We start from the raw sequence: 12507 nt of genomic DNA on the forward strand, positions 1-12507 counted from the left end.
GTTCTGCTTGTTCTCAATTCAAACTCTCCTCTTTCTACCCCCACAGCTTCTATCTTACCAGTATCTATGACCACTCAATATTTGAGGCTTTCAGCAAAGTGGTCCAGAAACTTATCCCGCAGCTGCCGACTCTGGAGAACCTGCTAAACATCTTCATCTCGGTGAGTACTAGTCTTCCTCACCAGCATCATTAATTGTCTTGATTGAAGCGGCGCCTTGGATGTTTTTTGCTGTCTTCTGTGCTGACAGTGAGGGTGACTGAGGGCAAGTTCAAGCTAAAGTAGGAGTTCTTGGGCGTCCGGGTAGTGTAGCAGTCTATTCTGTTGCCTACCAACATGGGGGATCGCCGGTTCGAATCCCCGTGTTGCCTCCGGCTTGGTCGGGTGTCCCTACAGACATAATTGGCCATGTCTGCGGGTGGGAAGCCGGATGTGGGTATGTGTCCTGGTCACTGCACTAGTGCCTCCTCTGGTCAGTCGGGGCGCCTGTTCGGGGGGGAGGGGGGAACTGAGGGGAATAGCGTGCTCCTCCCACATGCTACGTCCCCCTGGTGAAACTCTTCACTGTCAGGTGAAAAAAAGCAGCTGGCAACTCCACATGTATTGGAGGAGGCATGCGGTAGTCGGCAACCCTCCCCGGATGGGCAGAGGGGTGGAGCAGCGACCGGGATGGCTCAGAAGAGTGCGGTAATTGGCCGGATACAATTGGGGGGGGGGGGGATCCCCAAAATTAAATAAAAAATAAATAAATAAAGTGGGGGTTCTTATTACAGTAGAAATGAGAGTGAGATTCTTGCTTATGAATTCTGTTTGGCCGTGGGTAACGGCTAATGCGTATAGTAGTGTGACCAGTCATAATCTCTACATCTTTTACTTTTGTGTTGCACAGAAACCTCTCGACTAATTTAGGAGTCTCGAGTCCTAATTATCTCTATATTCCGTTATCTCCTCACGTAACAGCTTAACAGATGCCTCTAGTTAAACTCTCTAGGATTCATACCTTGATCCTTTTTTTTTTCTTGCATGCAAATTCTCGATGGGTTCAGTTTTAATTTGCAATGTCAATAGGTGGCAGTAGCAGACAGACAGTCGGTGTTGCTTTAGTCAGACATCACACAGGAGATGCTGATGGTAAGCAACTGTTGGCATGCATATTGGTTTTGATATGCATTTAAATGAATGTCGCTCTGCACACGTCAACAATCAGACTCTTGTTTATACAGAAATCCTCCCAGAGTGATGTTTTGGATGGTCAAACATCAGTTGTGTCTTGGATTAGAGTGGGGTTTTTTTTTTTCCTTCTTTTTTGTTTAAGTAGTGTTTCCTCCCTACGATCCGGCGTTCCAGATTTTATGTTGCTGTTTATTAAGATCTGGAATGTTTGTTTTTGGGTTTTTTTTGGTCAGCTACCAGCTCTTCATGTTGGCCTTGCTTCTATAGACTAGATTTTCTCTTACCTCCCTCCCTGTTTCACTTTTGCAGGGTCTGTGTAGCCCTCTGTTAAATGTCTGGGACACTAATACTGCCTGTGAAGCATTATTTTTGCTTAAAATACAGTATTTCTCCGTTGCTTACCAACACGGGGATCGCCGGTTCGAATCCCTTTGTTTCCTCCGGCTTGGTCGGGCGTCCCTACAGACACAACTGACCGTGTCTGCAGGTGGGAAGCCGGATGTGGGTACGTGTCCTGGTCGCTGCACTAGCGCCTCCTCTGGTCGGTCGGGGCGCCTGTTCGAGGGGGAGGGGGAACTGGGGGGAATAGCGTCATCCTCCCACGCGCTACGTCCCCCTGGTGAAACTCCTCACTGTCGGGTGAAAAGAAGCGGCTGGCGATTCCACATGTATGGGAGGAGGCATGTGTTAGTCTGCAACCCTCCTCGGATCGGCAGAGGGGGTGGAGCAGCGACCGGGGACGACTCAGAAGAGTGGGGTAATTGGCCAAGTACAATTGGGGAGAAAAAGGGTGAAACATAAAAAAACAACACTATTTCTGTGATTACATATTCTGCTTTCTACCATTACCCAGTGGTAAAAAGAAGTCTACAACTCCACCCCAGAACCAAACTGCCCATAAGAATCCACATGAACTTAAACGGAATATTCCTCTAACATTTGTGTGTGGGCAGGGAATGGTTTTTTTTGGGGGGGGGGGATTTCTCTCCCCAGTTATACTTGGCCAATTACCCCACTCTTCCGAGCCGTCCCGGTCGCTGCTCCACCCCCTCTGCCGATCCGGGGAGCACTGCAGACTACCACATGCCTCCTCCCATACATGTGGAGTCGCCAGCCGCTTCTTTTCCCCTGACAGTGAGGAGTTTCACCAGGGGGACGTAGCGTGTGGGAGGATCACGCTATTCCCCCAGTCCCCCCTTCCCCCCCAACTGACCAGAGGAGGCGCTAGTGCGGAGACCAGGGCACATACCCAACATCTGGCTTCCCACTCGCAGACACGGCCAATTGTGTCTGTAGGGATGCCCGACCAAGCTGGAGGTAACACAGGGATTCAAACGGGCGATCGCTGTGTTGGTAGGCAACAGAATAGACCGGTCAGCTACCCGGGCGCCCCTAGGCAGGGAATGTTAATTTTCGCATTCGGGAACGTTAAATTATTAAACTCTAAAAAAGAAATAAAGTTTGCCACTGACGATGTTTTGACAGTCCATGGAATGACAACTCTTTTGTGCTAATTGGCTAAAGTTGATATATAATTAACACCGACGACGATTCACCCTCTCTCTGAAGAGAAATCCAAATCCCCCACAGTGACTCTCGCACATCATTTCTGCATTAATGCCTCAGGATGGTGTCATTTTTAAATCCGTGTTAGTTGATTGCTTTATGTGTTTCCTGCACACATCTAGTTGAGGTTAATTATAATCAAATGATTTAGCGAAGTCAATTAAAGCAGTAGTAAACATTTACAATTTCTGGGTTGAAAAAACATTTTCTGAAGGAAAAAAAAAATCAAGAAATACAAGCAATAAGGGAAAATGGTCACACGGTAGTTTTGAGGGAGAAAATCTACACCACTTTATTAATCCCCTTTTCTAAATGTGGGTCGACAGAGACAAGTTAAAAGTAAATGCTGAATTACTCATTAAGACCTCTTGAAGTTTTAACAGCATTGGTTATATAAATGCAAATTAGTTAATAGCTCATGTAAAGTGTCGCCCCACATTGTAAGCAGTTTATTCACGATAATGGGACAACTGATAAATATCACATTTTTTTCTTTAAAGGATTCTCATAAGAAGTAAGTGCATATGAATTTATTCTAGATTTATTTGTCGTGTGATATACAGCTCTCCTAAGTAGACCTAATAATGACGACTCAGCGGGCGGCTGTATCAGAGGCCTGCATTCGCCTCTCTTTTTCTCGCTTTGACGCTCATCCCTCTTTTTGCTTGGCCTCTGTCTCTGCTATCAGAACTCCGGTATTGAGAAGGCCTTCCTGTTTGACGTGGTCAGTAAGATCTACATCGCCACAGACAGTAGTCCGGTGGACATGCAGACATACGAGCTGTGTTGTGACATGATCGACGTGATCATTGACATCTCCTGCATCTACGGGTAAGAGTTGCCAGTCGTGGCCGACTGGAATAACACACGGCCCCCTGTTCAGTTACAGCTACACGTCACTTAGATGGAACGGTTTCACTTTCATACCACGTATACCTCCACAGGGGGCGCAGTGGTTAGCGTGGTCGCCTCACAGCAAGAAGGTCCTGGGTTCAAGCCCCGGGGTAGTCCAACCTTGGGGGTCGTCCCGGGTCGTCCTCTGTGTGGAGTTTGCATGTTCCTCGCGTGTACATGTAGGTCAGGTGGATCGGCCGTACTAAATTGTCCCTAGGTGTAAATGTGTGTGTGTGTGTGGGTCGGTCGGCCGGCCGGCCCTGTAATGGCCTGGCGGCCTGTCCAGGGGGTCTCCCCGCCTGCTGCCCAATGACTGCTGGGATAGGCTCCAGCATCCCTGTGACCCTGAGAGCAGGATAAGCGGTTTGGATGGATGGATGTATACCTCCACAGCAGCCCAGGAAGGGTCAACCTATGACTGTGGTCACCCTGTTGATCTGCCTTTAAAGCCGCAATCCTGAATGTCACCATTTTGTTTCTTACCGGCACCTATGGACTCTGTTGTAACTATGTTGGTGTTTGATCTCGCTAAATCCCAGAGATTTGTTCAAAATGAAGCAGAGTCACCGGGGCTCTTGTGTCAGCACCTTCCTCACCGCCAAGCAAAAAAACAAAAACAAAACACATGGTTGAACCTGACTTTTACTTATTGACGTAATATTTGAAGGTCTCATATGACTTTGTTTTTGCATTATCTGCTTGCTTATCTCTTCTTCCTCTTAAAACTTGCAGCTACTGTGCATGCCTTTTTCTTTGGCATTTGGTTGCCATGTTGAAGACGTAAAACGCTTTGCACCGTGTCATTTACCCCCAGGAAAGTCTTGCCTTACTACCAGCAACCATTGCAGTAAGCAACTACAAAAACAATGTGGTTACTCGTGGATCAGCTACTGTCAAACCAGGCAAGGCAAGTTTATTTATATAGCGCATTTCTTGCACAAAGGGAATTCAAATTGCTTTACATAAAGTCATAAAAAGACATTAAACACAATCAGTCAGAGTTAAAGTGATTGGTGAAATGCAGTGGTGAACATGAACGTTTTTACCTGGATTTCGAGGACCTCACTCTTCGGGCAAATCTGATCCCTTCAGGGAGTTTGTTCCAATTGTGAGCTGCATAATGTCTGAAAGCTGCCTAAAATGTCATTTTTGATACTTCCGCTTGCCGGTGTATTCAAGACAATGGCTAATCCCTGAAAACCCAGCTCATGAATGCTTTTGTAGTTTTTCAATTTTAATGGTCTGTCTGGTAGGACTTTCGCAGGAAAAAAAAATCATAGCATTTCACATTTTCATCATAACAGCCAAACAAGGAAGAAGAAGGGGGGTAGTGGTGAGTTTCAAAAGAAAAAAAAAGAAAAAAGAAGTTGCTGTGTCTAACCAGCAGATATGACAGAGTAAGCTGGTAGAAAATCTTTACCTCTAACAAGATAGTGCAACCAGGTTTTTTGTTTTTTTTGTTTGTTTGGCAGCGAGGAAGGTCCTGACACAACAACAGCTGTTGACTCTGGTTCATTTTTAATGGATCTCTGGGATTTGAGGAGGTCAAATACCAATGCAATATGAATGCTTACCAGTATACACAAGTGTTAGAGGGTTTATTAAGAACAACAATCTTCATTATTTCAAGGGAAAGAATCATGATTTTGAACAGATTCTCTCTATGTAACATTCCATTAGCGCCCATAATACTGAATATTCTTTTGTCTGTCTGAAACTCATCATCATCATCATCATCAAATCATAAGTAAAATGACAATAGCACATTATACAATGCAGCCTGTTAGCAAACTAGGAAGTGATGTCACTGGTGGACGCAATTTCGGCTGTATTTCATGTACACACATAAGACTATTCAGTATTTTTGCTGCTAATTGAGTGTTACCCCTACACCATATAGTATATGGATTCAATATATATAGAGGTCATGTATAGAGATAATGTTGAAAATCATCATCGTTTCCCTTGAAATTGTTCACTTTCCAGCTTCACAGAGCGTACATGGATTACAATATGTTGTATGACCTATTACCACAATTTAACCATGAATCATTTTACATATAGATAAACAGTGTACTTGTACACAAAGACATTGTCTTAAATAGGAATATCAAATGTATAAAAACCAGTTGGACTTGTTAATTCTTGCTTTATTAGCCTTTGGAAAACCCTCTTAGTGAATCAATATTCTGTCTTTCATGGGATTTAACCGGAGATAAAAGTCCTTCATTGCTCAAAATTAGCTGTCGGGGTAGCTGTCAAACCAGTTCTCTGGCATGCCTCACAGCCTCAGCTCCCAGAATAATAGCCGTGTGTACTCTGCTAAGATGTGAAATTACATAAATGGCACCAGGATATGAAAACATCACTTGAGATGGTGGCAGGGACAACATTCACATTAATTTTTAAGTCTGTTGTGCAGAGGTGATTGATTTGTCTCATTGTAACCAATTTGTAATATGTATAAGCATATTTTTCATAAAGGGGACCGGAGGGTGTGCTCTAATTGTCGGGGATCACACTGCTCAGCCTCCCTGGGGAAGGTCTACTCTGGGGTGCTCGAAAGGAGGCTCTGATTGATTGTCGAACCTCAGATCCAGGAGGAACAATGCGGATTCTGTCCTGGCCATGGAACAACGGACCAACTCTTTACCCTTGTGGAAGTGCTGAGGGAGGCATGGGAGTTTGACCAGCCAGTCTACATGTGTTTTGTGGATTTGGAGAAGGCTTACGACCGTGTACCCCAGGGCACTCTGTGGGGGGTACTGTGGGTAGTATCGCGTACCGGGACAGTTGCTACAAGCCATCTGGTCCTTGTATAACCAAAGTGAGAGCATTCTCGGCACAAAGTCAAACACGTTTTTGGTGGGTGTCGGAGTCCGCCAAGGTTGTCCCTTGTTTCTGATTCTGTTTGTCATATTCATGGACAGGATCTCAAGGTGCGGCCAAGGTGAGGAGTGTGCCCATTTGGGAATCTCAGAATTGCATCTCTGCTCTTCACAGATGATGTGGTTTTGTTGGCTTCACCAGAATGCACCCTTCAGCCTACACTGGGGTGGTTTGCAGCTGAGTGTGAAATGGCCGGGATGAGAGTCAGCACCTCAAAATCTGAGGCCATGGTTCTCCACCGGAAAATGGTGGCTTGCTCCCTCCAGGTTGGGAATGAGTTGTTCCTCAGGGTCTTGTTCATGAGTGAAGGTAGGATGGAGCGGGGGATTGACAGGCGGATTGGTGCAGCATCAGCAGTAATGCGGACGTTGTACCGGACTTTTGTGGTGAAGAGGGAGCTGAGCCGGAAGGCAAAGCTCTCAATTTATCAGTCAATCTTCGTTCCAACCCTCACCTATGGTCATGAGCTTTGGGTAGTGACCGAAAGGGTGAGATCGCGGATACAAGCGGCTGAAATGAGTTTCCTCCGTAGGGTGTCTGGGCTCAGCCTTAGAGATAGGGTGAGGAGCTCGGACATCTGGAGGGAGCTTAGAGTAGAGCCGCTGCTCTTTCACGTCGAAAGGAGCCAGTTGAGGTGGTTCGGGCTTCTGATTAGGAGGCCTCCTGGGCGCCTTCCTTTGGAGGTTTACCGGGCACGTCCAACTGGGAGGAGACCCTGGGGTAGACCCAGAACTCGCTGGAGGGACTACATGCCCAATCTGGCCTGGGAATGCCTTGGGATCCCCCAGGAGGAGCTGGAGGGCGTTGCTGGGGAGAGGGACGTCTGGAGTGCCCTACTGAGCTTGCTGCCACCGCAACCCGATCCTGGGGAAGCGGCTGATGATGAGATGCGATATTTTAGATAACCAGACTCACATATGAGATGTCATGGAGTTGAAGGTTGGCTTTTTAGATTCGTCTGTTGTTCTTCCGTAATGAGAGGCATTCATAACATTTCTCAATTAGATAAATACGCTATGAGCCACCCACATTTCTGGTAAACCACGCTGTGTATTGGTCAGGATATCTACAAAGTCCGCCCTTGATTTACTACCATTGTCAGAACATGTCGCTTAGAAGTGTTCCAAATTAAGGTCCTGGATGTTACTTTTCTTAAAGACATTTGTTTTCCCCCAGTAACTTGTCTGAATTACCAGGATTGCATTTCATTCATGTATTGTTTTTTTCTTTTAGATTGTCTCGTTGAGAAAACCCAAACAAATCTACTATGCAGCGGATCTAGCAGCTCTAAATCTTTCTTGCATTACTTGTGGAGCTAGCGGTGTCTGCAGTAGCGTGATATGAAGCAAAGCTCTGAACACTTTGGAGAGAGAACCATGGCATCACTTAGCCCATCCTCTGAATACATTCTCTGTGTCATTTATCATAGGAGGAATAATGCTGCAAACAGGGCGTATATGATGAGTGGCCATGACTAGAAGCTGATTTGTAACTCTTGTATATCTTAACAAAGAGTGAGGCCTTCAGATGAATCAGTGGCTATTTGAGCTACTGAGGATGAAGTATATTATCTAACCTCATATCTCAGGGCAGCCGTGAAACCAGCAGGCATATTTAATATAATGGAAGAATGAGCCGAGCGGGAAATGCCATCCCACGGTAAACTGACCCTCTGTTCTCCCTGATCCACACCATGTTCTCCGCTCAATATCTCTCCAGATGGGAATATGATTAGGCCCTAATCTCACTGAGGACTGAAAAATAGGAAAATGTATGAGCACTGACATATCTGTGACCCCTAATAGCACCGAGGGAGGGTTGTGTGTGTGTTCTTGTACTTGCTTCTTTGTAAGGACCAATTTTGAGTTTTTAACCATCACAGCGAGGACATTTTTTGGCAAAGTTTTGCAAAGGCATTTTATCTAGTCCTCACTTCTTTAAGAGTCTATTTTAGCGTTGGACTTGGGTTTTAGGGTTAGGGTTAGAATTAGGATTAGGTTAAGGTTGGTGTAAGGGTCAAGGTTAGGCATAGTTAAGGTTAGGGTTAAGGTTAGGGTTGTGGGATCAGGAATGGATGTAGTCAATGAAGTGTCCTCATAAAGACAGAAGTACAAGAATGTGTGTGTGTGTGGCTAGTGAGACTCTTCCTTAATGAAGCATTCGATATCCAAGTTGTGGAAGATGATGGTTTATTTTCCCACTGCCTTCAAAAGGGCGGTCTCGAGAGTGGCACTGTTTGCCACCCTGTTGCGGAACAAAATTTGCAAGTTTTTGTCAGTCAGGCTGTGGGGAAAATCCATTTCCTGTGGCGCCGAAAGCCGCAAGCCATTAACCTATCTTTGGAGGGAGGGAGTGTGGAAGGAAAATTCAAAGTGATCTGCGAGCGTTATTTGAAAGGAGTGACAACAGTAATGAGGGGTAGGCAAGCTGTTTATTCTCCAATTCATAGATTGAGAAAGAGTGAGGACTGCCTATTTATCACATGCCCCCACCCAGACTCACCCACCCACTCTCTCCTTGACCCCCCCCCCCGCCACTGTGTAGCTCGGTGCCACTCTAGCCTTCTTGCTGAGTGTATTTCTCTGAGGCAATCCTGTGTGCAGAAGAGTCATTGGATGTCACTGGATGACATAGCCTTGATCAAGCAAGAAAAAAAACCATTTTCTGTTTCTTTTTATCCTGTCATCTCACCTGTCATAGTTTCCATTTTTTTTCTCACATCAGAGATGGCAATAGGGAAATGATTTTTCAGAGCCGTGCGTGGGGCGCATCGGTCCTGCCAGCTGGCGTTTGTTTGGTTAGCAAGTTTTGAGAGATGTCTTGTCACTTTGATGATTAAATTTATAAAGGGGATGGCATCCGGGTAGTGTGGCAGTCTAGCCCGTTGACTACAATCACAAGGATCGCCAATTCGGATCCCCATGTTACCTCCAGCTTGGTCAGGCGTCCCTAACAGACACAATTGGCCGTGTCTGCGGGTGGGAAGCTGGATGTGGGTATCAAATCAAATCAAATCAAATCAATTTTATTTGTATAGCCCAATATCACAAATTACAAATTTGCCTCAGTGGGCTTAACAGCAACACAACATCCTGTCCTTAGACCCTCTCATCGGATAAGGAAAAACTCCCTAAGAAAAACCTTTAACAGGGAGGAAAAATAAGAAGAAACCTCAGGGAGAGCAACAGAGGAGGGATCTCTCTCCCAAGACGGACAGCGTGCAATGGATGTTGTGTTCACGCAATTTACATAATACAACATTGAAAGAGGAGAACAGAATTATAATGGACGTAAAATGTATGAAGAACATGATGCACAGGATGCCAAGCAGTGTCCACGTGCCAACGGAGCAGTCCAGGACCCAAGCCACGCGACCAGCATCATCATGTAATAAGAAAAACTTAGGTGAGGAGTGGAAGGGCAGGCAGCATCCAAATGGCGGCCACCATCACCACGGAGACCTGGGAGGAGAACCGACTGCACATGCGTGCTGCACTAGCGCCCCCTCTGGTCGGTCGGGGCACCTGTTAGGGGAGGAAGGGGAACTGGGGGGAGTGGCTTGATCATCCCACGCGCTACGTCCCCCTGGTGAAACTCCTCACTGTCAGGTGAAAGGAAGCGGCTGGTGACTCCACCTGTATCAGAGGAGGTATGTGGTAGTCTGCAGCCCTCCCCTGATCGGCAGAGGGGGTGGAGCAGAGACCGGGACGGCTCGGAAGAGTGGGGTAATTGGCCAAGTACAAATGGGGAGATAAAGGGGTAAAAAAAATTTTTTTAAAAAGGGGAACAAAGTTTCTATAGGTTTCCGTTGTTTTTTTAGCTTGAAAATGAGTGAATGGGTGGCTAATGCGAAGTTTGGTTTGGAAGGTTTTCCTTCGTTTTGTCAAATGCAAGCCAACACTGATCCCTAGAAGACAACTGGGGTCTAAATTTATTCAGGCAAAAGCCACCAAAAAAATACTCATTTGAAAACCGAGGCCAATTTAGCCACAAAGGCATTTATCCTAGCCTAGAGACATGTTTGTTTGAATTTGTGTGTGTGTGTGTGTGTGTGTGTGTGTGTGTGTGTGTGTGTGTGTGTGTGTGTGTGTGTGTGCGTGCACATGCAAGTTTGTTTGAGTGTGAATGCATGGTTAGGTGCAGCATGCGCCGGTGTGTGGTGCACTAAAAATATATTCAGATGAAGTTCTTGCAAAAATGTGTGCGGTGTCAGTCGTCAAAAGAAACCTTGTGATTCATAGTGAAAGAGAGCGGAGCAGTTTGAATTGGCTAAGCGTTTTTTTTTAAAAATTAAAATGATCCAAAAGGGCAAGATTCATCATACAGTCAGGTTTATTGATTGCGTCAGAAAGATAAGCGGTTAAAAAGGGAGAAGAGGCAGCAGCGAACAAATTAAACTAAATGGATAAGTCTCTTATGCATGTTCAATAATTCAGGGGAGGAAATCACAGAAAGTTGAATCAATTCATCTGGACTCGACGTGTATTGGGAGAAATGTCTCATCCCTAATCTAAGTGATTTCTTCCGTCTCATCTTCATGCAGGTATCCCCACCCTTATAAACCTCACAGCTGCATAACGACCCAAGCAACGATCGGTTTCATATGCAAATTGACGTGAGTTACGCTGGCCATGTGTGCTATTCACAGAGGATTGGGGAATAGTTGCAATCACAGCATTGTAAGATCGTGACAGATGTACTCTTAGCCCCCCCCCCCCCTCTCGGTTCAGGGATGGTCGTTCCCTCGTCACATAGATAGCCTCTTTGACTCCCCGCTCAAACCAGCGCTCCTCTTTATCAAGGATATGCACATCCTCATCCTTGAAAGAGTGGCTACTGGCCTGTAGATGGGTGTGGGAGGGGCTGAAACAGATGGTGTCCAGAGTGTGTAATATTTTTTATGATCTTCTTACCCCTCCCTGTGAATATGTTCTGGTGAAGGCAGCTCAAAGCCAACGGTGTCCTGTGCTGTTTCCACGACACGCTGGAGGGATTTTTTTTGTCAGCTTTGGTGCAGCTGCTGTACCAGGCTGTCATGCATGTTTGCTAGGATGCTCTCGATGGAGCATCTATAAAAGTTGACAAGTAGTTTTTGGGGGAGGTTGGCTCTCCTTAGCCTTCTCAGAAAATAAAGGTGTTGTTGTGCCTTACTCACCACTGCTGAGGTGTTGTCAGCCCAGGAGAGATCCTCCCTGATGGTGACTCCCAGGAACCCGGAGCTGGGGACTCTCTTCAAAGCCCTTGTGTTGATGTGGACAGGACTGTTTGTGATCTTCTTGGAGGTCCTAAAGTCCACGATAATCCCCTTGGTCTTTCTTGGTGTTTAAGACCAGGTTGTTGTTAGCACACCACGTTATCAGGTTCCGAACCTCCTCCCTGTATGCCGCTTCGTCATTGTCTGACATGAGCCCAATGACTCGTATCATCTGCAAACTTTACAGTAGTGTTTTGAGTTGTGGATGGGTTGGCAGTCATGTGTGCATAAAGGAGGGGGCTCAGCACACAATCCTGGGGGACGCTGGTGCTCCGGATGAGGGTGGAGGATGTGTGTTTGCCCAGTGTTACAGTCCGGGGGCGGTTGAAGGTTGATGAAAAGGAAATTTGACCTCGAGAACCGTTTCTTCCACGCAGGATGGGAAGCGGAATATCTTTCTATGGAATTCAAAGGCAATCCCATGTGTCTAGTGTGCCTGGAAACAAAGTCAGCCGTGGAGGATTTCAACTTCAGTCACCACTACAATGCCACACACAAAGACACATATGTCATGTACACCAGAGGTGCCAGAGCCGCTATCATCGCGGACCTCAAAGGAAAAATACACTTCCAGCAGAGCCTTTTTACCAAAGCCACGTCTACACAGGAGTCCTCTCTCAAGGCGTCTTATGCTGTTTCCCTTGAGCCTGCTAAAGCAAAGAAGCCCTTGTCAGACGGCGAAACAGCTATGAAGCTATGTGCAGTAGAGATAGCTAAAGCTTTTGGCGATAA

At 46.1% G+C, this 12507-nt stretch overlaps 1 protein-coding gene across 2 annotated transcripts in view; it reads left to right on the top strand.

The window, feature by feature from the left end:
- The window catches only part of rragd (ras-related GTP binding D), a 65123-nt gene that overhangs the window by 21709 nt on the left and 30907 nt on the right, over positions 1 to 12507 (top strand). For both annotated transcript variants that reach the window (XM_056295980.1, XM_056295981.1), the window contains exons 4-5: positions 47 to 161; positions 3427 to 3569. In XM_056295980.1, coding sequence (XP_056151955.1) covers positions 47 to 161; positions 3427 to 3569 — 258 coding nt within the window. The remainder of the gene's footprint in view (positions 1 to 46; positions 162 to 3426; positions 3570 to 12507) is intronic.

The sequence above is a fragment of the Lampris incognitus genome, chromosome 16, assembly GCF_029633865.1.
Source record: "Lampris incognitus isolate fLamInc1 chromosome 16, fLamInc1.hap2, whole genome shotgun sequence".
Taxonomy (NCBI): domain Eukaryota; kingdom Metazoa; phylum Chordata; class Actinopteri; order Lampriformes; family Lampridae; genus Lampris; species Lampris incognitus.